Source organism: Littorina saxatilis, linkage group LG4, assembly GCF_037325665.1.
Source record: "Littorina saxatilis isolate snail1 linkage group LG4, US_GU_Lsax_2.0, whole genome shotgun sequence".
NCBI classification, from domain to species: Eukaryota; Metazoa; Mollusca; class Gastropoda; order Littorinimorpha; family Littorinidae; genus Littorina; species Littorina saxatilis.
Genome location: NC_090248.1, coordinates 67,531,014 through 67,557,770, shown reverse-complemented (window position 1 = coordinate 67,557,770; position 26,757 = coordinate 67,531,014). Strand labels below are relative to the sequence as shown.

General features: G+C 43.4%; 2 protein-coding genes across 2 annotated transcripts in view; one reads left to right on the top strand and one right to left on the bottom strand.

The window, feature by feature from the left end:
- Positions 1–19,654, top strand: part of LOC138965455 (general transcription factor 3C polypeptide 1-like) — a 309,846-nt gene extending 290,192 nt beyond the window's left edge. The window contains exons 2-6 of the mRNA XM_070337611.1: positions 8,949–9,065; positions 10,918–11,606; positions 12,452–12,644; positions 16,362–16,464; positions 17,955–19,654. Of these exons, the coding sequence (XP_070193712.1) occupies positions 8,949–9,065; positions 10,918–11,606; positions 12,452–12,644; positions 16,362–16,464; positions 17,955–18,046 (1,194 nt within the window). The 3' untranslated portion in view covers positions 18,047–19,654. The remainder of the gene's footprint in view (positions 1–8,948; positions 9,066–10,917; positions 11,607–12,451; positions 12,645–16,361; positions 16,465–17,954) is intronic.
- An 806-nt stretch (positions 19,655–20,460) lies between these two features.
- LOC138965456 (protein SSUH2 homolog) overlaps positions 20,461–26,757 on the bottom strand; it is a 17,808-nt gene continuing 11,511 nt past the window's right edge. The window contains exon 11 of the mRNA XM_070337612.1: positions 20,461–21,681. Coding sequence (XP_070193713.1) covers positions 21,532–21,681 — 150 coding nt within the window. The 3' untranslated portion in view covers positions 20,461–21,531. The remainder of the gene's footprint in view (positions 21,682–26,757) is intronic.

Sequence of the window (26,757 nt, the reverse complement as noted above, 5' to 3'; positions counted from 1 at the left end):
TAATACATTGTACTACGTTGCAAGCCCCTGGAGCACATTTTTCATTAGTGCTTTTGTGAACAAGAAACAATTGACAAGTGGCTCTATCCCATCTCCCCCCTTTCCCCGTCGCGATATAACCTTCGTGGTTGAAAACGACGTTAAACACCAAATAAAGAAAGAAAGCAATGCTCAGTGGTTTTTAATACAACAGGCACGCGACAGTGCATGCCCGATGTGTGATGGAGGCTGTGAAGACGAGGTACACTTTCTTTTCCACTGTACAGCCTATACTGATATCCGTGTAACGTGTTAAAAAGTTGTTCTGAACAAGCCTCAATGGAAGATGTAACCCGTATCCTAGCCCTGGATGAAGAAAGTGCACTCGAAGCAACTGCACAATTTATTTCTAAGGCACTAACCATGCGCATACACGTAAACAAAGCAACTGCACAATTTATTTCTAAGGCACTAACCATGCGCATACACGTAAACAAAGCAACTGCACAATTTATTTCTAAGGCACTAACCATGCGCATACACGTAAACAAAGCAACTGCACAATTTATTTCTAAGGCACTAACCATGCGCATACACGTAAACAAAGCAACTGCACAATTTATTTCTAAGGCACTAACCATGCGCATACACGTAAACAAAGCAACAAGAGTGTACGTGGCAGTTTCAGCCCATGGACGCAGAAAAACAAGAATCAGAACACGCTTTTCCATGGAAGATGTGCTAATCGGAATTCTCTTTTCTCTTTTCGATCATAATCGTTTTCGTGCAATGATGAGTGGCCACTTGTGTTTGCCTCACTGTTTGGAAGGCGAGCAACTCTCACACAACCGATGAAATGCCTGGCAAGAGTGACTTCCCAACATGGTTAATTCCAATTCATGGAACCACGGATGCTGTTCGTGATGGTCTCGCATGCAAACATTTGGCTTGCTGACTTGCACAGTACATTTCACAACAAGGTCTCGCGCTTCTTGTCTTCTTCTCACTCTGCATGCAAATGACTGGAGAGGGTCACGTCGACCTGGTTTTTCTCCAGCGTTTCTTGTTCCTGACTTGGTCAGCTTGCCTGGAGCACGTGCACACCAGTGTTTGTGTTTACTTCTTATTTGTTTAGGTTTGTTTCACTGCTTCTCCTGGTTGTCTTGGTTTTGTGGGTTGTTTTTCTCAATATTTCGTGTTGCTTCTTCTTCGTTCATGGGCTGAAACTCCCACGTTCACTCATGTTTTTGTACGAGTGTATGAGGTTTTTTCACCCCAATCAGTTCAGGCAGCATACGCCGATTTCGGGGGAGTTTAGTGTTTAACATACCCGAGGGCTCAAACTCGAAACACATTTTGTAGATTGTGCCTGCAAACTGTCCATGCTTTATATTTGCTGCTCATCTCCGTCTCTCTCTCTGTCTGTCTCTCTCTGTCTCTCTCTCTCGCTCGCTCGCTCTCTCTCTCTCTCTCTCTCTCTCTCTCTCTCTATCTCTCTTTCTTTTTACTGTCTCTCTCTCTCTCTCTCTCTCTATCTCTCTATCTCTCTTTCTTTTTACTGTCTCTCTCTCTCTCTCTCTCTCTCTCTCTCTCTCTCTCTCTCTCTCTCTCTCTCTCTCTCTCTCTCTCTCTCTCTCTCTCTCTGGAGTGGAACTCCATTCCGTCTGTAATAAGATCATTAACCTCACTAAAGAGTTTTAAACAAGCTCTGCATAATCATTTTATGTCTACCTAGATGGCTATACTAGTCTTAACACGTGCACGTAGCTGTCAACAATTGGCAAAGCTTTATGAAATACACAAATATGTTCTTTATTATATTATATGTATTACAGGGTGACCTAAGAAAAAGAGTACCCAAACAAAACGTCATAAATTAAACAAAAATAAAGCAATCTTCATAAAATTCATTTACACACACAAGTAGCCTCTGCATGATTTGCACAGAAAATGTTAGCGTTCTAGCTTGTCTTTCAGGAAAGTTATGCTCATTCTACAGAACATGCTTCAAATGACGCTGCATGCAAACTTGAACTCGCCGCGCAAAGTTATCAATCACCCGCACACACTCCTGTTGCGAGATTCCGCGAATGGTTGTTGTGATGGCTCTCTTGAGTTCTGTGATTGTCTGTGGGTTGTTCCTGTAGACGTTGTCTTTCAGGAACCCCCAAAGATAGAAATCGCGCTGACCGAAGTGTCTCTGGAACTGTACTTGCACATCTCTGTATGATTTTGTGCGAAAATAGGTCTCTATGCAAAACGTCCGTTGATCATTAGTATAGTTCATTGTGAGAACAGCTTTTATTTCATCCAACCATGCAGTGGATTAGCTTGACTCACCTCAAAAAGAAAGAAAAAAAAGTTAAAATTGACAAAGTTATTCAAGTTTGTTTGGGTACTCTTTTTTTTGGGTCACCCTGTATGTGGAATTTATGTTGCGATTTTCCATCATCATCATCAACATCATCATCATCATTATCATTATCATTATCATCATCATCATCATCACTTGATGATGATGATCATCATCAGCAGCATCATCATCATCATCATCATCTCTCTCTCTCTCTCGCTGTCTCTGTCTCTCTGTCTGTCTCCTCTCTCTCTGTCTCTCTCTCTGTCTCTCTCTCTCTGTCTCTCTGTCTCTCTCTCTCTCTCTCGCGCTCTCTCTCTCTCTCTCTCTCTCTCTGTCTCTCTCTCTCTCTCTCTGTCTCTCTCTCTCTCTCTCTCTCTCTCGCTCTCTCTCTCTCTCTCTCTCTCTCTCTCTCTCTTGGGATGCGCCATACATTTCCCTTTACTTCTCCTCCTCATCTTTCCTTCCTGGTCTTTTTTCTCTGCGCTTTTTGACGCGCCATTTCAAAAGAAAGCCTGGAGGCGTTTTGCGTGCCCTCCGTCTCTCCCCCTCGCCCACACACTCTACCTCTCTCTAGAACCTTTAATAGCATAATTTGATCTGCTCTCTCAGCCTCTTTGGCTGGTCCTTGTAACCGAGTTATTGGCCGTTTTCTTTTATCTTGTGTCCATAGATTTTCTTCTCGCTGTTTTTGAGGGTCGTGTCCTTATAACTTTCATTTCCACTGCAGAGCGTGTAGGCTACGGGTTTGTCATTTGATTTCCTTGATAATTACAATGTGACTTGTTTTGCATTGTAAATATCAGTTTCTGTGGTGTTGAACTGTATGTAAATCTGATCGAATTGGAGAAGTTTGCGTCAGAGGCCGGAAATCATTTTTGTTGTATTTCTTTCTTTCTTTCTTTCTGTCTTTGTTTGGTCGTCGTCGTTGTCGTTGTTGTTGTTGTTGGTGGTGGTTGTGGTGGTTGTTTTGTTTGAGTCTTTAGGGTAAAAGAGAAAGGGCGCCAGGCATAAAATCATGTTTCTATTTTTAATCAAGTGCAACAAGTAGACTACTAATCAAATCTGCTTCACTTTGAATACACCGCTCTGCTTCACTCTCTTCGTGAGCATGTAGGCACCTCTACTCAGTGTACGCGGCGAAAGTGTTGGCTGCTGCAGATTAAAAACGAGACAAAACAAGACAAAACAAGGAAGATTAGTTCTTGAAAAGTGTAATACTAGACAAAACGAAACATTCACTATCACGTCGAGGTATAGTCGTCTTTGTAGTGGGTGGACATATAATGATATCAGCAGCAGGTTTACACAAGGAGAATCTACACCTTCCTCTTGGTAAGTCCAGCATGGCCCCCATGCTTTCAAGGGACATGCACAATCAAGAATCAATTAGCCAGACCCCTGGGTAACCCAGGGCTTCCATCTAGAACAAAGCATGCAGAACGCAAACTGTTCTTCAGCGAAGGACCTGACATTGCCAACGTCCAGGCTCACGTTCCCGTTTTGAAATGAAGGAATCTAGTTATTCCCCTTGCGCACTGGCCCAGATATAAAACGCTGCGTAGCACGAGGATAAAAATGAACAGCTTGTTCCTATTACTAACCGGCAGCCCCTGAAAACATTTGACGTTTGTCGAGGAAATCAGATTTGTCCCATTTAATTGAACACGTGGCAGTGAAGTGCGACCCGGTGTAACACGAAGTTTTTACTCCACGAAACATTTACTCCGGAGTAACAATTTCGTACGAAATTCTTACTCCGAGTACACCTTTCGTACGAGAAAAGAACTCCCCGATGTACGAAATAATTACTCCCTCCATGAAATTTAGACTCCCCCAATTTTTTACTTCCAGTAAAAATCTCGTGGGAGTAATTTTCTCGTGTACACCGGGCAAAATACACCTTAGTGGGTTTGGCCTGCGTTTGGTTTTGGAGCTGCATTTGCCAGAGCTGTCTCTTCTGATTGTGCACCTTCGGCAGTGGCAATATATTCTGACCTCTCTTCTGCCTGGCAAAAAGAAATGCGGAGGATTGAGACAGAAAGGGGACTCGGGATATGAAGAAGCCACGAGTGACTTTACGAAATTAATTCATCCAACAATTGTCCACTGTCCACAGAGAGCACCCAGGCCCTTCTTCTTCTTCGTTCATGGGCTCAAACTGTTTTTGCACGAGTAGATTTTTACGTGTATGACCGTCTTCATGCTGCCCTTCAGGCAGCCATACGCCGCCTTCGGGGGAGCCTAGGCTGGTGATTGTTGGTGTGTGACCAAGGGGAGGGATGATCTTATCCCGTGTAAAGCCTGCCCACATCTGAGAGGGTGGATCCAAGAAGGAGTGTGCATTTAAGACTCGAATTCATCCAGCACAGACTTGTTGTTTGTTTGAGAGATGACTGTCTGGCCTAAACTGGTTTTGTGGTTAACAATACTGTAAATTGTTTTGTTTTTACATTTAGTCAAGTTTTGACTAAATGTTTTAACGTAGAGGGGGGAATCGAGACGAGGGTGTGGTGTGTGTGTGTGTGTGTGTGTGTGTGTGTGTGTGTGTGTGTGTGTGTGTGTGCGTGTGTGTGTAGAGCGATTCAGAGAAAACTACTGGACCGATCTTCATGAAACTTGACATGAGAGATCCTGAGTATGGTATCTCCAGATGTTTTTTTCATTTTTTTGATAAATGTCTGATGACGTCATATCCGGCTTTTCGTGAAAGTTGAGGCGGCACTGTCACGCTCTCATTTTTCAACCAAATTGGTTGAAATTTTGGTCAAGTAATCTTCGACGAAGCCCGGACTTTGGTATTGCATTTCAGCTTGAAGGCTTAAAAATTAATTAATGAGTTTTCTCATTAAAGTTGTCATTAAAATCGATTTTTAGCAAACAGATTTAAAATTGATTGCATCGTATTCTTCATCACATTCTGAATCTAAAAATATATACATATGTCATGTTTACTCTTAAAATCTGATCACAATTAACGAAAATAGATTAATTAATCTTACGATTAAAATTTAAGAAATCGATCCAAAAATCATTTCATCTTATTCTTTATCATTTCCTGATTCCAAAATCATATAGATATGATAGGTTGTATTCAAACAAGCTCAGAAAGTTAACAAGAATACAGAAAAGCGCGCTTTCCTGCTTAGCACAATACGCTACCGCGCTAATCTGGCGTGTCAATATCACTACGTTTTGCACGTGGGAGGTGAGCGATTTCCTTCACGCGGGGATTGACGAAGCTGTACTGTCTTGGTGAAAAAATACAGTGCGTTCAGTTTCATCCCGTGAGTTCGACAGCTTGACTAAATGTAGTAATTTCGCCTTACGCGACTTGTTTGTTTTTGATCTTGTTATTTTCGTGGGTTTTTTTTGTTTTTTGTTCTGCGTTAAATTTCTCCATTGGATGCTTGACCTTATCTCTGATATAATTGTAGATTAATGACAAGAGCAAACAGTAGGCGTTTCGGTTTTTTCGCGAATATATAAGTAAAATGTGAATGTTGGTATTTTTAACGTTGTTCCTTCACATTTCAAGCACCAGTGAAGGATGACTGACGTCTGACCTTGACCTTGAGACAGTGTTAAGGCGGTCCTTAATTCAGCCCGAAGTCGACTTTGCGAAGTCTTTTTACCGAAAACTCAGTGCTAAAGCTTCGTGCGGCCAGCTTCGCCAAGTATACTTCGTCTGGTCGACTTCGCTGAGTTTAGGGCAGTCTTTAGCGGGAGCAAAGGGTTTCTTGTGGCGATCATGCGTGTATAGTTTTGGTCTTTGTGCCTTTGTATTTTCCTCCTTTGCATGTGTGGCAAGACTCGGTGTTGGCATTAGGCTTGTAGCGACCATTACTGAGGGGCGTGTGAAAAGTGATCAGACGAGAGCGAGAAGACTCCTATGGGAAGACCGTTACCAGGGGTTACTGAACGACGCTTTTCCCTAAACCCGATTAGTAGGCTCCGTCAGATTGTTTTGTTCCGTGAGATGCCTTTTGTCACGTTGGTTGAGTGGGAGGGGGGTGGAAGGAGCTGGGGGAAAGTGTGGGAAAGATACTGTCTGGTATGACAGAAATTCCTAAATGCAGTTCGCATTTTGGTAAAGATTTAAATATCTAGTATATTTAGAATAATGAATTCTGTACAGAGGGAAATTAATGTTCAAATTAATCTAATCATCAAAAGAATGAGTTTCGATGTTTGGACTTCGGCATTGGATGTACACTGTCAAAACTTAGCTAAATTGGCCACAAAGATAAAACACTGGAAATTCCCATAATGTTTAAGTCTGAAGTTCATGACATGAAGCCTGCCATACGCACACACAAAGAAGGGAAGTAAGTGAAATGAAGACAGTAACTGGTATCCACTAAGAGTTAGCTGCTATTTCATCCTCCCCCCAGACGGGTGCAGTGGCCTTGGGGATAAGACATCCTCCTTCCAAGCGGAAGGTCGTGGGTTCGAATCCCGGCCGCGCCTGGTGGTTTAAGGGTGGAGATTGTTCCGATCTCCCAGGTCAACGTATGTGCAGACCGTCTAGTGCCTTTTCCCCTACGTGTGTTCAAGTGCGCACGGAAAAGATCCTGTAATCCATGTCAGAGTTCGGTGGGTTATAAAAACACAAAAATACCCAGCATGCAATCCCCGAAAGCGGCTTATGGCTGGTCAAAACAGTCACACACGTAAACACCACTCGTGCAAAAACACGAATATACGTGGGAAGAAGAAATCCTCCCTCCCTTGTTGCTGTCAGGGTCAGACTCTCGACCTCCGGCACAGCCTACTTACCGACACACCAATGGACACAGATCAGAAACAGTTAACATCAACAGAAAAAGGTACGATGGTTCTTGAACTATCGAAGCCTTCACTCACACCCAAAAAGAAAGCAAGGAACATAGTGATGAAGCAAGATACTGGGGGCTTCCATCGATTGGCAGGACCATAAGGCCGTCTGCAAAGAAGGCTTTGAGGAGAGGCGGTCCCACCGGACCAGTGCCCAGTCCCGAGGTCCCCTTGACCAGACTTACACTCTCGTCGGCTGAGCAAGGATGGGTTCCCTGGTAGCGCAGATGTACCGGCAACTCCTTCCCAGATTGGCAACGGATTGTGTGTGTGTGTGGTGGGGGGGGGGGGGGGGGAGGGGGGCTTCTTTCTCTTGAGTGCTGTTTGGTTTGTTTTGGTTTTAAATGTTTTGTAGTTGTTGTGTGTTGATGTTTTTTTATTTCCCCTTTGGGTGGTTTGTGTGTGTGTGTGTGGGGGGGGGGTGTTAAAACATGTGGGCAGTCAGTTTCATGTCTCTTCCCCTTTTGGTTGTCTTTTGTGTGTCTTTGTCTATTCGTCTGTCTCGTGGCTGGCCGGCTGTGTACGCATAGGATACTGACTTTGGGCTTTGGCATGCTTCATTTTTGTTTTTTGAACGTGATGTCTTTGCCGACCACTCCCAAAATTCGTTATAAGAAATTAAAACCTGCTGTCGCTTGTGATTTTCTTTGAAGAGACAGAGAGAGATACAGACACACACACACGCGCGCGCACACACACACACACACACACACACACACACACACACACACGTAGAGAGTCCATCTGCTTGTGTGTCTGCCTGTTTAGTTGACCTGTGTGGCTAGAAAGAGTGGCACTGACCTGTGTGGCTAGAAAGAGTGGCACTGACCTGTGTGGCTAGAAAGAGTGGCACTGACCTGTGTGGCTAGAAAGAGTGACACTGACCTGTGTGGCTAGAAAGAGTGGCACTGACCTGTGTGGCTAGAAAGAGTGGCACTGACCTGTGTGGCTAGAAAGAGTGGCACTGACCTGTGTGGCTAGAAAGAGTGGCACTGACCTGTGTGGCTAGAAAGAGTGGCACTGACCTGTGTGGCTAGAAAGAGTGGCACTGACCTGTGTGGCTAGAAAGAGTGGCACTGACCTGTGTGGCTAGAAAGAGTGGCACTGACCTGTGTGGCTAGAAAGAGTGGCACTGACCTGTGTGGCTAGAAAGAGTGGCACTGCATAACAAGTCCGAAGGCGGCATTTGACCGCATCAATTTTGTGGTGAAGATCAAAATTGCCGCCTTCACATTTGCACTCACATGACGACCAAAGACCAGGGGTCTGTAACATACCTACAGTACAGTGCTTATTGCAAAAATAAGGTACTATTGCAAGTGTTTAGATCACGTTACATGCATGAGACTATTATTTTTTTGTTTAAAAAAGTCACAACGACCATTGTTTATTTTAGGTTTAACATACCCTGTCACATACTTGTATTAGAGTGTTTACAAGAAGAAAAACAATACCACAAAAACTATTGATCAAATTTAACATATCGTCTCATTTATTTCAGAGTGCTGAATAAAAAAAAAATGATACCACCATTGTTTGGGTTGTGTGTGCGTGTGTGTGTGTGTGAGGGAGGGAGGGAGGGAGAGAACGGGTGTATTTTTGTTTGGATTGGTTGAAATGCTACGTGAGTGTGTGTGTGTGTGATGTTTGTGTGTGCGTGAGTGTCTGTGTCTGTGTCTATGTATCTGTGTTTATTCGTTTATTTGTTTGTTTATATAAGTCTTAACATATACCCTGCCATATGGCACCACTGATGACGTGTTGTGTGTGCGTGTTTCAGGTGGTGAGGGTGGGGGTGACGGTGTACCGTTACGTCAGTCTGTCCAACGCTCGCAACTGGCTGGTTCACACACTGAAGAACAACAGGGGACGTGGATCTGTGCCGCTGGGAGAACAGGTGGCTTTATGTCTCTGTCTGTCCGTTTGTCTGTGCTGTTGTGCCGCTGTGTATACTTCTGTGTGTCTGTCTGCATGTCAGACCATACTCGGCTTCTGTCTGTTGTGCCGCTGTGTATACTTCTGTGTGTCTGTCTGCATGTCAGACCATACTCGGCTTCTGTCTGTTGTGCCGCTGTGTATAATTCTGTGTGTCTGTCTGCATGTCAGACCATACTCGGCTTCTGTCTGTTGTGCCGCTGGGTATAATTCTGTGTGTCTGTCTGCATGTCAGACCATACTCGGCTTCTGTCTGTTGTGCCGCTGTGTATAATTCTGTGTGTCTGTCTGCATGTCAGACCATACTCGGCTTCTGTCTGTTGTGCCGCTGTGTATAATTCTGTGTGTCTGTCTGCATGTCAGACCATACTCGGTTTCTGTCTGTTGTGCCGCTGTGTATACTTCTGTGTGTCTGTCTGCATGTCAGACCATACTCGGCTTCTGTCTGTTGTGCCGCTGTGTATACTTCTGTGTGTCGGTCTGCATGTCAGACCATACTCGGCTTCTGTCTGTTGTGCCGCTGTGTATAATTCTGTGTGTCGGTCTGCATGTCAGACCATACTCGGTTTCTGTCTGTTGTGCCGCTGTGTATACTTCTGTGTGTCTGTCTGCATGTCAGACCATACTCGGTTTCTGTCTGTTGTGCCGCTGGGTATAATTCTGTGTGTCTGTCTGCATGTCAGACCATACTCGGCTTCTGTCTGTTGTGCCGCTGTGTATACTTCTGTGTGTCTGTCTGCACGTCAGACCATACTCGGCTTCTGTCTGTTGTGCCGCTGGGTATACTTCTGTGTGGCTGTCTCCACGTCAGACCATACTCGGCTTCTGTCTGTTGTGCCGCTGTGTATACTTCTGTGTGTCTGTCTGCATGTCAGACCATACTCGGCTTCTGTCTGTTGTGCCGCTGTGTATAATTCTGTGTGTCTGTCTGCACGTCAGACCATACTCGGCTTCTGTCTGTTGTGCCGCTGGGTATAATTCTGTGTGTCTGTCTGCATGTCAGACCATACTCGGCTTCTGTCTGTTGTGCCGCTGGGTATAATTCTGTGTGTCTGTCTGCATGTCAGACCATACTCGGCTTCTGTCTGTTGTGCCGCTGGGTATAATTCTGTGTGTCTGTCTGCATGTCAGACCATACTCGGCTTCTGTCTGTTGTGCCGCTGTGTATAATTCTGTGTGTCTGTCTGCATGTCAGACCATACTCGGCTTCTGTCTGTTGTGCCGCTGGGTATACTTCTGTGTGTCTGTCTGCATGTCAGACCATACTCGGTTTCTGCCTGTGTGTGCCTCACCACTATTGTTTGGGTTGGCAGAATTGCTGAGACAGAGAGAGAAAACGTTTGTATTTGTATGTTTGTGTGTGTGTGTGTTCGTCCGTTCGTCCGTCCACCCGTCCTACTGTCCACCTGTCTAGTAGACCTAACTGGGTGTGTGTGACTGTCTGTCTGTCTGTCTGTCTGTCTGACTGTCTGTCTGTCTGTCTGTCTGTCTGTCTGTCTGTTTTTTCCGTTTGTTAGACCTGACTGTGTCTTTTGTTTTTCTCGGTCATTGTGACGCTAGTTGAATGACGGTTTATCGATATCATTCTCAAGGCTAAGAATAGAATAGCTTAACACAGACATTTCTTGTCATGAGCTTTTACATCCAACGTCGTGGACTGTTCAACATGTTCAGTTGGTGTTATACTTGAAGCGCCCACAAACCAATGGACATTCTATGACAGTCGGTTTGTAGCAATCCTGTAGCTTTTGGGTGGTTGCAAAGAAGTTGTCTCCAGCTGATCAGGTGTTTTCAGTTCACTTGCTCTTTTCTAGGACGCTGTGACCTTTACTGGTGACACGGACACCGGTCAGCCTGTCGCAGCAACAGCCACTGAGCAGCAGCAGAGCAAGGGAGAGAAGCCAGATGCACAAAACAAGCCGACCCAACCCAATACTCCCCCTTGCCAAGAAGGAACAGGAGGGAACCAGCTTACAGGAGAAGGTTCGGTTGTAGTTTCTGCTCTCCCATGCGATGAGGACAAGCGAGGGAACCAACACCAAACAGGCTCAGTTCAGGAAACTGCTAGTCTCCCCTGCAAAGAAGCCGATGTCATTTCCACTGCCACCACAGCAGAAAATGTCCCCGTCACAGCAGACACTGACGTTCAGGATGGGTCTTCACGTTCAGCAGATGCTGAAAACAAAACATCAGCACCAGATGGCCAAAACGAGAAAGGATCCCTGTCAGCCAGTGCTCCCCAGAGTTCATCTCTTGAAGATACACCTATGGATGTCGAGGAAGGAGAAACAACACCAGCAGGGATGAAGCTCAAAACAGAAACATCTGACACACTGGCTCCATTGGCAGAAAATGTTGGCAGCACTGATCCTGTGGCTGGCACCAGTCAGGGGAATACAGGAAAAGACAGCACTACAAGCACTCAGCCCAGAAGGACACGGCGCATGGCGGCCAAGAAATGGAAGAAACAGTTTCAAGCCCCTGCCACCGTGCCACCAGTCAGGTCAGTGTTTCTTGTTCTTGTTCTTTCTGGGACCTGCCACCGTGCCACCAGTCAGGTCAGTGTTTCTTGTTCTTTTTGAGCCGTGCCACCAGGCAGGTCAGTGTTTCTTGTTCTTGTTCTTTCTGAGCCCTGCCACCGTGCCACCAGTCAGGTCAGTGTTTCTTGTTCTTTCTGAGCCCTGCCACCGTGCCACCAGTCAGGTCAGTGTTTCTTGTTCTTGTTCTTTCTGAGCCCTGCCACCGTGCCACCAGTCAGGTCAGTGTTTCTTGTTCTTGTTCTTCCTGAGCCCTGCCACCGTGCCACCAGTCAGGTCAGTGTTTCTTGTTCTTGTTCTTCCTGAGCCCTGCCACCGTGCCACCAGTCAGGTCAGTGTTTCTTGTTCTTGTTCTTCCTGAGCCCTGCCACCGTGTCACCAGTCAGGTCAGTGTTTCTTGTTCTTCCTGAGCACTGCCACCGTGCCACCAGTCAGGTCAGTGTTTCTTGTTCTTTTTCTTCCTGACGCCAGGGCCGAGGTGCAGAAGAAAGGTACCACCCAAACGGGAGCCACTCGCAGTGTTGGATTGGTTGAAACTGAGATGTGTTGTGATTTCAACGAATCAGAACCCGTGGTTTGTTCTCTCCCGTTTGGATGGCGCACACTTTCGGTTTGTGCAACCCAACCCTGTTTCCTTGTCCCAGTGTGCTCTCACGGTTTGTGTTTTTTTGGGTTGTTACGTTATCCGTGCAGTTGCCGTATTTTCCAACACTTGTACGCGCTGTTATTACTTTACCAAGGTTGTTTTCAGGATTTCTTTTGTTTTATTTCAAACATGCTGTTTTCACTTCACTGTGGCGTACGTTTGCAGCACCTACGAGAAGATACGCCTTCACTGTCGGCTGTGGCGGCGACCGGAGGGAGGGCTGAACAACAAGCTGATCCACGAGTGCATCAACTCCATCCTCTTCCACCTCATGGGTAAACCTGGCACCTCACTCATGGACCTCACCCGTGATTACAAGGACTTGTTCTCTCCTGTTGATATGAGGGACCTTGTTGAGGTAGGCTGTACATCTTTTGTAGTGTTGATATGAGGGACCTTATTGAGGTAGGCTGTACATCTTTTGTAGTGTTGATATGAGGGACCTTATTGAGGTAGGCTGTACATCTTTTGTAGTGTTGATATGAGGGACCTTATTGAGGTAGGCTGTACATCTTTTGTAGTGTTGATATGAGGGACCTTATTGAGGTAGGCTGTACATCTTTTGTAGTGTTGATATGACTGCAGACCTGTTTACACTACACATTGAGCGTAGTAAACTACGATTTTGGTCCCCAAACTACGCAACTACGCATGCTTGTCTTATACTACGCAAACGTTTCGTTTCGACTACACATTTTGACATTTTGAATACGCAAAAACGCGAGCGAGGTCCGATCCATAATTTGTACTAATCGGTTGTGTACTGCGTGCAAAACATGCCCGGCGCCCGCGAGAGTAGCGTAGTCAGTTGGTCTTGCTGCTGTTATTACAACTATCGCGGGCGTTTCAGCACATACTTTTCTGAACGCGGTCACTTCGTAGCTCATTCTTTCTGGAGGGAAAAAATGGCTACAGCGAGGAACACGGATTCAGAAGACTTTGGCGATCAACCGCCACGGAGCAAAAAAAAAGAAGCTTGGTCAAACTCCCAGCAAGGCTTTTCTGCCAAAGTACTAGAGGAGCATCCATGCCTAGTTTCGTGGAGAAAAGGGAAGCATTTTGCCCACTGCACTGTGTGCAACACGGCTTTTTCAGAGAAGCACAGTGGGCTTTACGACCGTGTAACCGCCACAAGAAAAGCACTTCTCATGAGGAATTCGAGAAATCCCGACCAAAGCAGAGGAAAAATTGGACTGTTTTGTGAAGAAACCCGTGCTAGGGAAAGAAGACCAAGACAAGCTCACTTCAAGTTTGAGAGATCAGTAACCAGAGCAGAGGCAATGACCTGCCATATTATTATTATTGCTGACGCAAACCTGTTCTGTTTATATGCAAATTTGCCTTCATGTTGATACACATACTCCCAGTCCCTACTTTTTGTGACTTGATGTTCTCAGATTGTCACAGGTCTTGAATAGGGGGTCCCACTGTATATGAACTGCATACCCCTCAACATAGCTTTTTTTTAACAAATGCACGGGTGAAACTTTTCCGCCTTAGGGCGGAAATCCGCCAAATGAAATTGGTCAAATAAAGAATTCCTTATTTTTTTATTTTTTTTCGCTGGCGATCCGATCTGTATTTTCTCTAACACAGTGACCGGACATCGCTGAATCTTTGTTTCCTTGAGCGAGCGAATTATCGGACTACAGCTTGGCATTTGTTATCATTGTTTACTGTGCATATTTGTGTGTTTGAGATACCAGGAAAGGCCTACTTTTACCCTTAAAAAGCCTGATTTTTCGTTTTCTTCCGGGGGGCCCTGGGCCCCCTAAGAGCGCGTTGCCCCTGCACCCCACCAGGGCGTGGGCGGCCCCTGGACCCCGGCCTCATTTTCCTTATTTTTAATTCTGATCAGTTTCACCCATGCAAATGTTCCAAACTAGTTAATAATTTTTTTCTTAACAAATAAACTTAATGCTTAGCTTGTATTTTTGTGGGGGCTTTCTTTGTATTTGTATGAGGAGTATTGTTCACATTGTAATAGTTTTGTTTGGAGTGTTGAGTGTTTGTTTTAGTACGGTATAAGTAACTGTTCTGTTTTGCGGTTTGGGTTGATCAAATTGAAATACTACACATTCACCTGCCAAACTACACATTTGCCTTATTTTCACACCCAAAACTACACATGGTACATTTCAGGGGTAGGCAGGTCTGTATGAGGGACCTTATTGAGGTAGGCTGTACATCTTTTGTAGTGTTGATATGAGGGACCTTATTGAGGTAGGCTGTACATCTTTTGTAGTGTTGATATGAGGGACCTTATTGAGGTAGGCTGTACATCTTTTGTAGTGTTGATATGAGGGACCTTATTGAGGTAGGCTGTACATCTTTTGTAGTGTTGATATGAGGGACCTTGTTGAGGTTGGCTGTACATCTTTTGTAGTGTTGATATGAGGGACCTTATTGAGGTAGGCTGTACATCTTTTGTAGTGTTGATATGAGGGACCTTATTGAGGTAGGCTGTACATCTTTTGTAGTGTTGATATGAGGGACCTCATTGAGGTAGGCTGTACATCTTTTGTAGTGTTGATATGAGGGACCTTATTGAGGTAGGCTGTACATCTTTTGTAGTGTTGATATGAGGGACCTTGTTGAGGTAGGCTGTACATCTTTTGTAGTGTTGATATGAGGGACCTTGTTGAGGTAGGCTGTACATCTTTTGTAGTGTTGATATGAGGGACCTTGTTGAGGTAGGCTGTACATCTTTTGTAGTGTTGATATGAGGGACCTTGTTGAGGTAGGCTGTACATCTTTTGTAGTGTTGATATGAGGGACCTTATTGAGGTAGGCTGTACATCTTTTGTAGTGTTGATATGAGGGACCTTATTGAGGTAGGCTGTACATCTTTTGTAGTGTTGATATGAGGGACCTTGTTGAGGTAGGCTGTACATCTTTTGTAGTGTTGATATGAGGGACCTTAATGAGGTAGGCTGTACATCTTTTGTAGTGTTGATATGAGGGACCTTATTGAGGTAGGCTGTACATCTTTTGTAGTGTTGATATGAGGGACCTTGTTGAGGTAGGCTGTACATCTTTTGTAGTGTTGATATAAGGGACCTTATTGAGGTAGGCTGTACATCTTTTGTAGTGTTGATATGAGGGACCTTATTGAGGTAGGCTTAAGTTGATATGAGGGACCTTATTGAGGTAGGCTTAAGTTGATATGAGGGACCTTATTGAGGTAGGCTTAAGTTGATATGAGGGACCTTATTGAGGTAGGCTTAAGTTGATATGAGGGACCTTATTGAGGTAGGCTTAACATCTTTTGTAGTGCACACGCTTCTCTGAAATGTTAAACTTGAACAGACCCATATTTTAGATACAGTTATAACAAGAGGCGAAGCCTTCAAGGCTCACGTAAGAAATCGACAAACAGTAACACAAACTCAATCACTCCGTCACACATACACACACACACACAGTAAGCATAGGTGACACTGTGCAAGAAAGCGAGACACTAGATCTAGATCTGTCTGTCTGCATGCAGCCTACTTACAGACACGACTGCCAACTAGTTTCGGCCCGCTCAAAATAACAATGACCGAGACATTCCTTCGCGTGACGTCTAACCCTCTTACGCCATAATGTGACGTCTTCAAATGACGAAATGTTAAAGTTTCTACCACAGACATACACACGCACGCACGCACATACGCACATACGCACGCACAGACAGACAAAGTTACGATCGCATAGGCTACACTTCGTGAGCCAAAAACCATGTGTTGTCATATCCCGGGAGTCTAAGAAATTGTGTGCTTGTTTAGAGAGTATTCGTTGAATAAGAAGTAAAGGCTTGAAATCCTTCCAAGTCCATTTTCCGCAAACGGAAAGCTCTTCTTCTGCCTAACAAAATACCTAAAGCTTTGTTAGTCTTATCTCTCTTTCATTCAAATTTACGCCCACAATGCACCACAGTGTCCGGGGTGGGGTGGTTTAGCCCTCGAAATCTCATCAAGGGGTGCCTCTTGCTTAGTCATTTTAATTGTATAAAAGCCAAAGCTCCCTCCTCTTTCGTCTTGTACCATTTCAAGCCATCAAAAAAGTGTGAAATAAACTGATGATGTTGCAGATCTTGGAGAAGCTTGGCTGTGTCAAACTGATGAAGATGACGCGAGTTCCCAAAGCATCTCTCTTCTCCAAACCGTCCTCGTCGCAAGCCTCCGTGGGGCTAGGTGGGTGTATATTTTGTGGTGGTGGAGACGAAGGCGACGATGATGGTGATGACTGTTGTTTTTGGTGGTGGTATTGTTTGTTTTGCTGGTGGTATTGTTTGTTTTGGTGGTGGTCAGGGCCGGACTAGGCGAAGAGGAGGGGGGGGGGGGTTGCCAGTGGTGGCCCAGGGGGATGTCCCCCCTGGCGACAGGGGCGGATCAGTTCATTTTATGACTGGTTTTTTTCAAAAGTATATTGTGAAGATATGGGTGTGAAGGCGCGAAGCGCCGAGCCGACGGCGCAAAGCGCCGAGCCGACGGCGCAAAGCGCCTAGCTTGCTAGGGGGGCCCGGAAAATTTTGAAAAAAAGGATGCAAAATGGTGCAATCTGGTGCATTCTGAGGATGATCATTACCAGTTTCAGGCAGCAGATTTTGTCACTGAATAATACCCCAAAAATTGAAACTCAATGTAAAATAAAGAAATGCATACCTCATTCAATATTTTTATTTTTTGGCTGGGGGGAGGGGGGTCCGGAAACCCTAGAACCCACCCACCCCCCCTCGTTGTGGGGGTCAGGGGGCGAAGCCCCCTGAAGCTGACGGGTAGGTCATATTCTGAGATAGAAAAATGGTCGCTCCTTGCATGAAACGGCATAAAATAAGCAATAATAAAAAAAAAATTAAATAAGTAAGGTACATGTTTAGGCTAGGGGGGGGGTTGCGCAACCCCCATAACCCCCCCGGTAGTCCGGCCCTGGTGGTGGTATTGTTTGTTTTGGTGGTGGTATTGTTTGTTTATGTTTGGTCGTTATCTTGCCTGTGCGTGTATTGTATGTTTGGTCGCTTTCTTTGCCTGTGCATGTATAGTTTGTTGGTTATGTTTGGTCGGTTTCTTTGCCTGTGCGTGTATAGTATGCTTGGTCGATGTATGTATTGTAAAGCGCTAAGAGTAGACATTTTTCTAGAATAGCGCTATAAAAGTTTGCATTATTATTATTATTATTTTGCTGGTGGTATTGTTTGTTTTGCTGGTGGTATTGTTTGTTTTGGTGGTGGTGGTATTGTTTGTTTTGGAGGTGGTGGTATTTGTTTTGGTGGTGGTGGTATTGTTTGTTTTGGAGGTGGTGGTATTTGTTTTGGTGGTGGTGGTATTGTTTGTTTTGGTGGTGGTATTGTTTGTTTTGGTGGTGGTATTGTTTGTTTTGGTGGTGGTGGTATTGTTTGTTTTGGTGGTGGTATTGTTTGTTTTGGTGGTGGTATTGTTTGTTTTGGTGGTGGTATTGTTTGTTTTGGTGGTGGTATTGTTTGTTTTGCTGGTGGTATTGTTTGTTTTGGTGGTGGTATTGTTTCTTTTGGTGGTGGTATTGTTTGTTTGTTCTTTTGTTTTGTTTCTGTTTGTTTGATTGGTTGAATTTTTTATGGATTTATTCTTGTAAGTTTTGCTAGGTTTGGGCATTGAGGTTTTGTTGGTTGAAGGTAATTAGCACCATTCTATGAAATGTTTTGCAGATGTTGTTGGTGCCGCGATGGATGAACTGATTGTGGAACCCACTGTGGACTGTTCTCACCGCCTGGGTCAATTCCTGGCCTACATCCACTAGATTACATCACCATCAGTAGAGTTCCTGGCCTACATCCACTAGATTCCACCACCATCAGTAAAGTTCCTGGCCTACATCCACTAGATTCCATCACCATCGGTAGAGTTCCTGGCCTACATCCACTAGATTCCACCACCATCAGTAGAGTTCCTGGCCTACATCCACTAGATTCCACCACCATCAGTAGAGTTCCTCAACTACGACAAAGACTCTTTTTTTAATCGACTTGGCCTAAATTCACTGGACTGTTTTCATTTGTATTTTTTTCTTTTATCTATATAATGAAGATTGTTCGAATCTTCAGAGACATTCCTAGGCTGCATTCAAAAGACTATATCATGAAGACAGTTCTAATCGTCTTTGGTGTTTTCTGACCTACGTCAAGTGGACTATTTTCGTGGACTCAGCCACAAATCCTTAATAACTATGCGTATGCAGATTATTTTGTTTCACTGGTTGGAAAATAATGTAGCACAACTGGTCTGTTAGCACATACATGTATTATGTTTTCTTTACCTTCGCAGATAGGGTGACTGATTGAAAATTACATATGCTACTTTTTCACCTGGTGTAGATAACTGTTACCTGTTGAAGAAGGTGTTAGTTTGTATAGGAGCTGTTGAATGACGTGTTTTCTTCAAATGGGAATTCCAGTTGCTTCATCTCTTGTCCACCATTGTCAATGGGATGTAGATGAGATCCTTCATCTCTTGTCCACCATTGTCAATGGGATGTAGATGACATCGTTCCGCCTGTACATTCATCCTTTGGACCCTGCCTGTTACCATTGCTTGAAACCTTTTTATTATTATTATTACTACTACTATGAAGCAGAAAACAGCACCATGGCAATGTGTGAATGATTACATGTCGTACTTTTTCTCAAGATCAATGGAAAAAATTACATTGTTCTCTAATTTTAGAACTTCTAAACCATTTAGCCTCCTTTTGACCATTTAGCCTCCTTTTGACCATTGAGCCTCCTTTTGACCATTTTTGATTCTCTTCTCTTCACAACGTACTCTGGAAAATGCCGAAGACGCTCTGGCCACTATATATTTAATGTAATAATAAGACTGTCAAATCCGTGTCCATTCCCACACAGCGACCAGGGAGAGTTGTATCCTGTTCCTTTTTAAAAGTTACAGTTCACCCTACTAATTACAGATATTGTTTTGTTTTTTTAAACTCAACGACATATCTGTTTAAAATCTTTAATTAATCATCGGAATACACTCATTTATACTTTCGTTTTTATTTAAGTCATTTTTGTAGTGGTTTTGATGTAGAAACCGTTTGTGTATGCATGCCTTTGACGTAGAAACCGTTTGTGTATTCATGCCTTTGACGTAGAACCCGTTTGTGTATTCATGCCTTTGACGTAGAAACCGTTTGTGTATTCATGGCTTTGACGTAGAAACCGTTTGTGTATTCATGCCTTTGACGTAAAAACCGTTTGTGTATTCATGCCTAATATAGAGGTTAAAATTGGAGGGAATTCCTGCATTATCCATTCTCTGTTGATATAAATGTATTACGTGCTTATCTACATGTGTAGTTTTAGGTTGGTTTGAATGGACCAGTTTGTGATTAAAGGTGTATTTGACATGACAAGAGTTGATCAAGGCCACACTGTGTGCATGACGCATGTTGTCAGTATGTATGCACACCTGTACGATTCTCTGTGTGTGAGAGAGAGAGAGAGTGAGTGTGTGTGTGTGAAAGTGCATGTGTGCGTGTCTGTGTAAGTGCGAGTGTGTGTGTGTGTGTAAGTTCATGTGTGTGTGTTTGCAATTGCATGTGTTTGCGCGCGCGTGTGTGTGTGTGTGTGTGAAGTGACTCGCAAGTTCTCATGACCTACGCCTGAGGGTTTGTTGACCTGAAGGTACACAGGGAAAGGGAAAGTAAATAAAGCGGAACACACGTCAAAACAAATATACATGACAGGAAGTAAGGCATCTGTCAGCATTCCTTGTTCACACCTTTCTTTGCCGTGCTTACTGCTCGCACACAGTCGCGCTCGCACGCGCACAGTCAATCACACACACACACGATCACACACACACACACACGATCACACACACACACACGTTCTCTCTCTCTCACACACACACACACGATCACACATACACACGTTCTCTCTCTCTCTCTCACACACACACACACACACTGACGCGCAAGTGTGTTGGTGTATGCGGGCGTGCGTGTGCAGTTAAGAGGCTGTGCTTGCAATGAAATAAACAGAAAGACAGACTCAAAGGCATGCCGACTTAAGAACAAAGCAATAGCCCCTTTTCTTAGGGGGTAATAGAGGTACATCCCATCATACAGTACCTTAAAAAGCAAGTTTTAAAGAATTTAACAGTCCTTCAAACAAAATCTTCACGTTCGCCATAGACAATCAAGAAACGTCATCGTATCACAGCATTTATTCAGTAAGCTTAGTAACAGGTAAATCACATGTCTACATCTAAATCGCCAGCCGTCTTAATTCCTAGGCTGCATTCAGTGTTGTCTTCCATTCCGAGCAAAAGTTAAAATCTCTCGCAAGAATCTCCATCTTGTCAACGGACAGAGAAGAAAATTCTGCCAAACTATATTTCATAAAATGTATGGTTAAAGCGGTCAGTCATTTTTCTCTCACGAAGAAGGAAAAATGCAACATACATTCAACAATTCAAAGGCTGATAATACTCAGAATCAACAGTTCACCACAAAACGTACACGTTGCATCTAAGAAATACTGTTGCGGTTATGCCAACCCGACCCTCCCCCTCCCTTTCCAGAAAAGAGACAACTTAACACAGAAAAGAGACAACTTAACACAGAAAAGAGACAACTTAACACAGAAATGAGACAACTTAACACAAATATTCAATCATTTTAAGGCCGATAGGTACAAAACTGATACAGTTCCTCATAAAATGTTGCATCCCATAAAACATTGTAACATGTTAAATTCTTCTTCTTCTTCTGCGTTCGATGTTGATGGCCGTGCTAAATCCTCAGACCAGTGGCTGCCAGGAAGTCCGCAGTAATAACATGTTAAATAAAAGGGATAGGTACATACATTTATTCAATACTTCCAAGGCAAATACGTACAAAGTGTTACATACATTTCCCAACTAATCACAAGATGTATTTGCAGCATCTGATATGCCGTTTTCCAGAGAGAAAAGGGAAAGAGGTCACAAAAAGAACGAAAAATACTGTTTAGACACCCATAAGGCTGATAAAGTCGTATATTACACAGTTAATTACAAGAAATTGCATTCTCAGCAACAGAGCTGCCTAATAGACCAAGTATTCAGAAAAGTACACACGGAGAGGTAAACACACGGAGAGGTAAAGATTGATGTTCAACATTCCAAGGGCGGATCAATTCGTATATCACACAACTGATCACAAGATCTGGCAGCCCTGGACAGATACATATTGATGTTTCACATTCTAAGGGCTGATAAATTCGTATATCACACAGTTGATCAGAGGATCTCGCATCCCCAGCAGCACTGCTGCGGGTAGTCGGGGCAGTAGACCCTACGTTCGTTGCCGTACGCCCAGAATCGTCTCCCCTTGTTGTCCTTCCAGTCCCACTTCACTTCCGTCACCGGCACTGCGCGCAGGATTTGTCTCTGCGCAGGAGGAAAAAAATCACGTGTCCATGGAATATGTTAAAGTGATAATACCTAAGGGGAAAAGACCTTTAGATCGCTATCAAAGCTTTACCATACGATTCTGTGTAACGACGAATGCTACCACGCAGGAGGACTAACTCGACTTTGCAAATTCTACATAATTATTGATATTATTTAGGTGAAATGGAATTCATCAAGCTCTCTGCGCGAAGATTTAACACTGAGTTTTTGATTAAAAAAAGACTTCGCGAAGTCGACTTGAGGCTAAACTAATGACCGCCTTTACCACTGCTTTCTTTAGTATAATGACCGCCTTTACCACTGCTTTCTGTAGTATAATGACCGCCTTTACCACTGCTTTCTGTAGTATAATGACCGCCTTTACCACTGCTTTCTTTAGTATAATGACCGCCTTTACCACTGCTTTCTTTAGTATAATGACCGCCTTTACCACTGCTTTCTGTAGTATAATGACCGCCTTTACCACTGCTTTCTGTAGTATAATGACCGCCTTTACGACTGCTTTCTGTAGTATAATGACCGCCTTTACCACTGCTTTCTGTAGTATAATGACCGCCTTTACGACTGCTTTCTGTAGTATAATGACCGCCTTTACCACTGCTTTCTGTAGTATAATGACCGCCTTTACGACTGCTTTCTGTAGTATAATGACCGCCTTTACCACTGCTTTCTGTAGTATAATGACCGCCTTTACGACTGCTTTCTGTAGTATAATGACCGCCTTTACCACTGCTTTCTGTAGTATAATGACCGCCTTTACCACTGCTTTCTGTAGTATAATGACCGCCTTTACCACTGCTTTCTGTAGTATAATGACCGCCTTTACCACTGCTTTCTGTAGTATAATGACGAGTCTCTGCACAGACAACTATTGATGTTTCACATTCCTGTTTTCCTTGTGTAACCGAGTGCCAATTTACTTTCCTCTTTCTTACCGAGCTCAAACACTCAAGCAAACGACACAAGTTATATTAACCAGGTTCTTTTATTCCATACGATGAAATGGGGAATGTGTGGGATAACGGGGGTTTACTTTCAAATACAAAACTTTCAATGTATTACTATAGGACTAAACAACTCCAAAAAAAACAACGCTCTCAACTCTTCACTCTAAAACTACATTCTAAATTCTCCCTCTAAAGCTACCCTTTAAAAACACACTAAATCCTTCCCCCAAACTACACTCTACTCTAAATCCTCACTCTCAACTTTAATCCAAAAACCCACAATGAGACTCTAATCTAAAACAAACGAAATCTAAAAAAACAACCTAAAAAACAATTCTTCAAAAAAACAAAACCAAATCTACAAAAACTCTAACAAAACCTGACCAAAATCCCTCCACTAAAACTAACTGCTCCCCTCTAACGAAATCTAATCTACAAAAACCTAGCTAGAAACCCATCTACGAAAACCCGTGAAACCTAGTCTACTGAAACCAGCTAAAAGCCCGTCTACTGAACCCAGCTAAAAAAAGAAAGAACTGAATCTAACTACACCCCTCTAGAAAGAAAAGACCTGAATCTAACTACACTCCTCTAAAAAAGAACCCCGTCGCACGCTCCGACATCCAGCAAAAGAATTCTCACATCCCGAAAAGATTGCAGCCCGTGACAGACATGTCACACAACGGCATCAAGGAAACACGCACAAAATACACGTCTTCTTCCCTCAAAGATTCCAATCAAAAAGACAGTTTTAGCGTCCACATCCTGCGCGCCGGTGTCACAAGATTAACACATATTCAACTCGAGGGGTGTCAGGCAGCCCCACTTTCTTTAGTTAGTGTCTAACGTCACCTTCAACTATTCAAATTTACATCGCGGCGGAGGGAAAAAGGGAGATGGAATAAAGCCACCTGTCAATTGTTTCTTGTTCACAAAAACATTAATCACAAAATTTACTCCAGAGGCTTGTACCAAAAAAACGATCGTTTTACCTATGCAAATTTTAGAATCGGTTCTTCCGCGAGACCAATTCAATAGAAACGAAACAGTCTCGGAAATCTTAATGGATCCCCGATAGTACAGGTTTGAATCCTCGATAGCACAAAGGTACCACGAGTTCACACGGATGCACAAAAGTGCATGTGTACCGTAACTGTCGTTCCCAAGCTCACATCCTCCCCAACTTAGACTGTCGTCTCCTGGCGACATGCCAGAATCAGAAAAATTCAAAAAAATATCTAACCTCCCAAGAACATAATATTCTCCATCCTCAAACAAATCATTTCAAAAACGTTCACACAAAAACAACCATCAACTGACTATAACAATATTTCTCTAAAATTAAATGTTCTGAAATACACATTTCACATAATCCTTCCAGTGCCAATAATCATATCTCCTGTCGACATCCAACTCACACAAGTTGACAAAAAATCACAACTCATCTTTAACAGAGGCAGTTCCATGGTTCACTTTACAAAGAATTATGTTCACCACTTGCCAGATAACCATTAATGATAATCTTTACGACTTATCAAATATTTTATCTCTCTTGAGCATACATCAGAACAAAATGTTGACAATCTTTACGATTTATCAAAGCATCTGATCTCTCTTGAGCATACATCAGAACAAAATACTGACAACCTTTACGATTTATCAATGCATGTCCCCTCTTTGTATCCCAACTGTACTTGGCAACACAATCTTCTCAAACTAACAAAATGACCACTTGCCAAGGCAATGAAAAAACTGGAAGTCCTTAAAACTCACCCAGAATATCAAACCTTTAGTTAAAAATCAGCAATAACCTAATGTCACTCATCACAATTAAACCATTCAACAGGAGTATTCATAGGCAACCATACAATCCTTCAGAATCTATTTCAAAAATCCACTAATATTAATTCTAATAAACAAAACCAGTGTACACACTGTCTTCGAACAAAGACATCAGTCAGTGCTAGAACTCAAAAATTCTAAAAAATACCACCAAGAAAAATAGAAAGTGAGAACAGAGGAGACAGTAAAAGCGAGAGCGGAGAAGACAGTAAAGACAAACCAAATGATAGCAGAGAGCAACAAGAAGGGCAAAGCCCATACGACTCACATGCTTTACACATTTTTCCTACCAAAATACATGTGACCTTGACCCAAGGTCAAGGTCATCCAAGGTCATGCAACACAAAGCTGTTAATTCAAGACATAGGAAGTACAATGGTGCTTATTGGCTCTTTCTACCATGAGATATGGTCACTTTTAGTGGTTCACTACCTTATTTTGGTCACATTTCATAAGGGTCAAAGTGACCTTGACCTTGATCATATGTGACCAAATGTGTCTCATGATGAAAGCATAACATGTGCCCCACATAATTTTTAAGTTTGAAACAGTTATCTTCAATAGTTCAGGGTCAAGGTCACTTCAAAATATGTATACAATCCAACTTTGAAGAGCTCCTGTGACCTTGACCTTGAAGCAAGGTAAACCAAACTGGTATCAAAAGATGGGGCTTACTTTGCCCTATATATCATATATAGGTGAGGTATTCAATCTCAAAAACTTCAGAGAAAATGGGAAAAATGTGAAAAATAGCTGTTTTTTAGGCAATATTTATGGCCCCTGCGACCTTGACCTTGAAGCAAGGTCAAGATGCTATGTATGTTTTTGGGGGCCTTGTCATCATACACCATCTTGCCAAATTTGGTACTGATAGACTGAATAGTGTCCAAGAAATATCCAACGTTAAAGTTTTCCGGACGGACGTCCGGACGGACGGACGGACGTCCGGACGGACGGACGGACGGACGGACGGACGACTCGGGTGAGTACATAGACTCACTTTTGCTACGCATGTGAGTCAAAAAGGTAGAAAAAGGTCATCTAATTCCTTACAGGTAGCATACTTTGCTCCTGAGGCTTACGAGGCTGGAGACGCCATTACTCAAACCAAAGAATCCCTAAAAAAGTGCAGCCAAGAGAATTAGAAAGTGGGAGCGGAGAAGACAGTAAAGACAAACCAAACGACAGCAGAGAGCAAAAAGGAAGAAAAAGGTTATCTAATCCCTTACAGGTAGCATACCTTGCTCCTGAGGCGTACGAGGCTGGAGACGCCATTACTCAAACCAAAGAATCCCTAAAAAAGTGCAGCCAAGAGAATTAGAAAGTGGGAGCTGAGAAGACAGTAAAGACAAACCAAACGATAGCAGAGAGCAAAAAGGAAGAAAAAGGTTATCTAAGCCCTTACAGGTAGCATACCTTGCTCCTGAGGCGTACGAGGCTGGAGACGCCATATTCGAATTTAATAATATGTATATATATCCTTCTGTTCTTCACCATCACTCTCCTTCCTTCCTTCACAATCCTTCCTTCCTTCACAATCCTTCCTTCATTCACAATCCTTCCTTCCTTCCTTCACAATCCTTCCTTCCTTCACAATCCTTCCTTCCTTCCTTTACAATCCTTCCTTTACAATCCTTCCTTCCTTTACAATCCTTCCTTCACAATCCTTCCTTCCTTCACCATCCTTTTCCCTTCCAATATGTTCAATATGTTTGATATGTTTGATATGACGGTATTTCAACATATAAATGTTGTTCACCATGTTTCGATCCTTGAAACAAAATTAACCGGCAAGCGCATAACTCACGCCCCAAGCACACGGCTTGCAACAAAAACCACACTAACACCCATACATACAACCACAAGTGTTAGTCATCACATCACCATGTAGCATAATCAAACATACTACACATGTCCGTCATAATATCAAATCAACACAACATAGTCAAACACACTTTTCCAGGGCTGGTCCACTCCCCAACTCTGTCTCTTTGCACGGTGTGCAAACAGTCTTTCACAAACGTCCGAAGAAATGTTAATCACTGAAGTCCTTCTGTGGACTAACAGAGTAAAAAGAAATGTTAATCACTGTAATCCTTTCTTCCACGGATTAACAAACTAAAAGGCAATGTTGACTACAAAGCCGCATCCGTCATCGTCACGCCCGGACTCCCTCCAACTTCTCACACGCCTGTCTCCTCAACCGCAGCCGGTAATTTCCGCGCATATGTAAATTCCGCGCTTGTAAAATACATGTATGCTC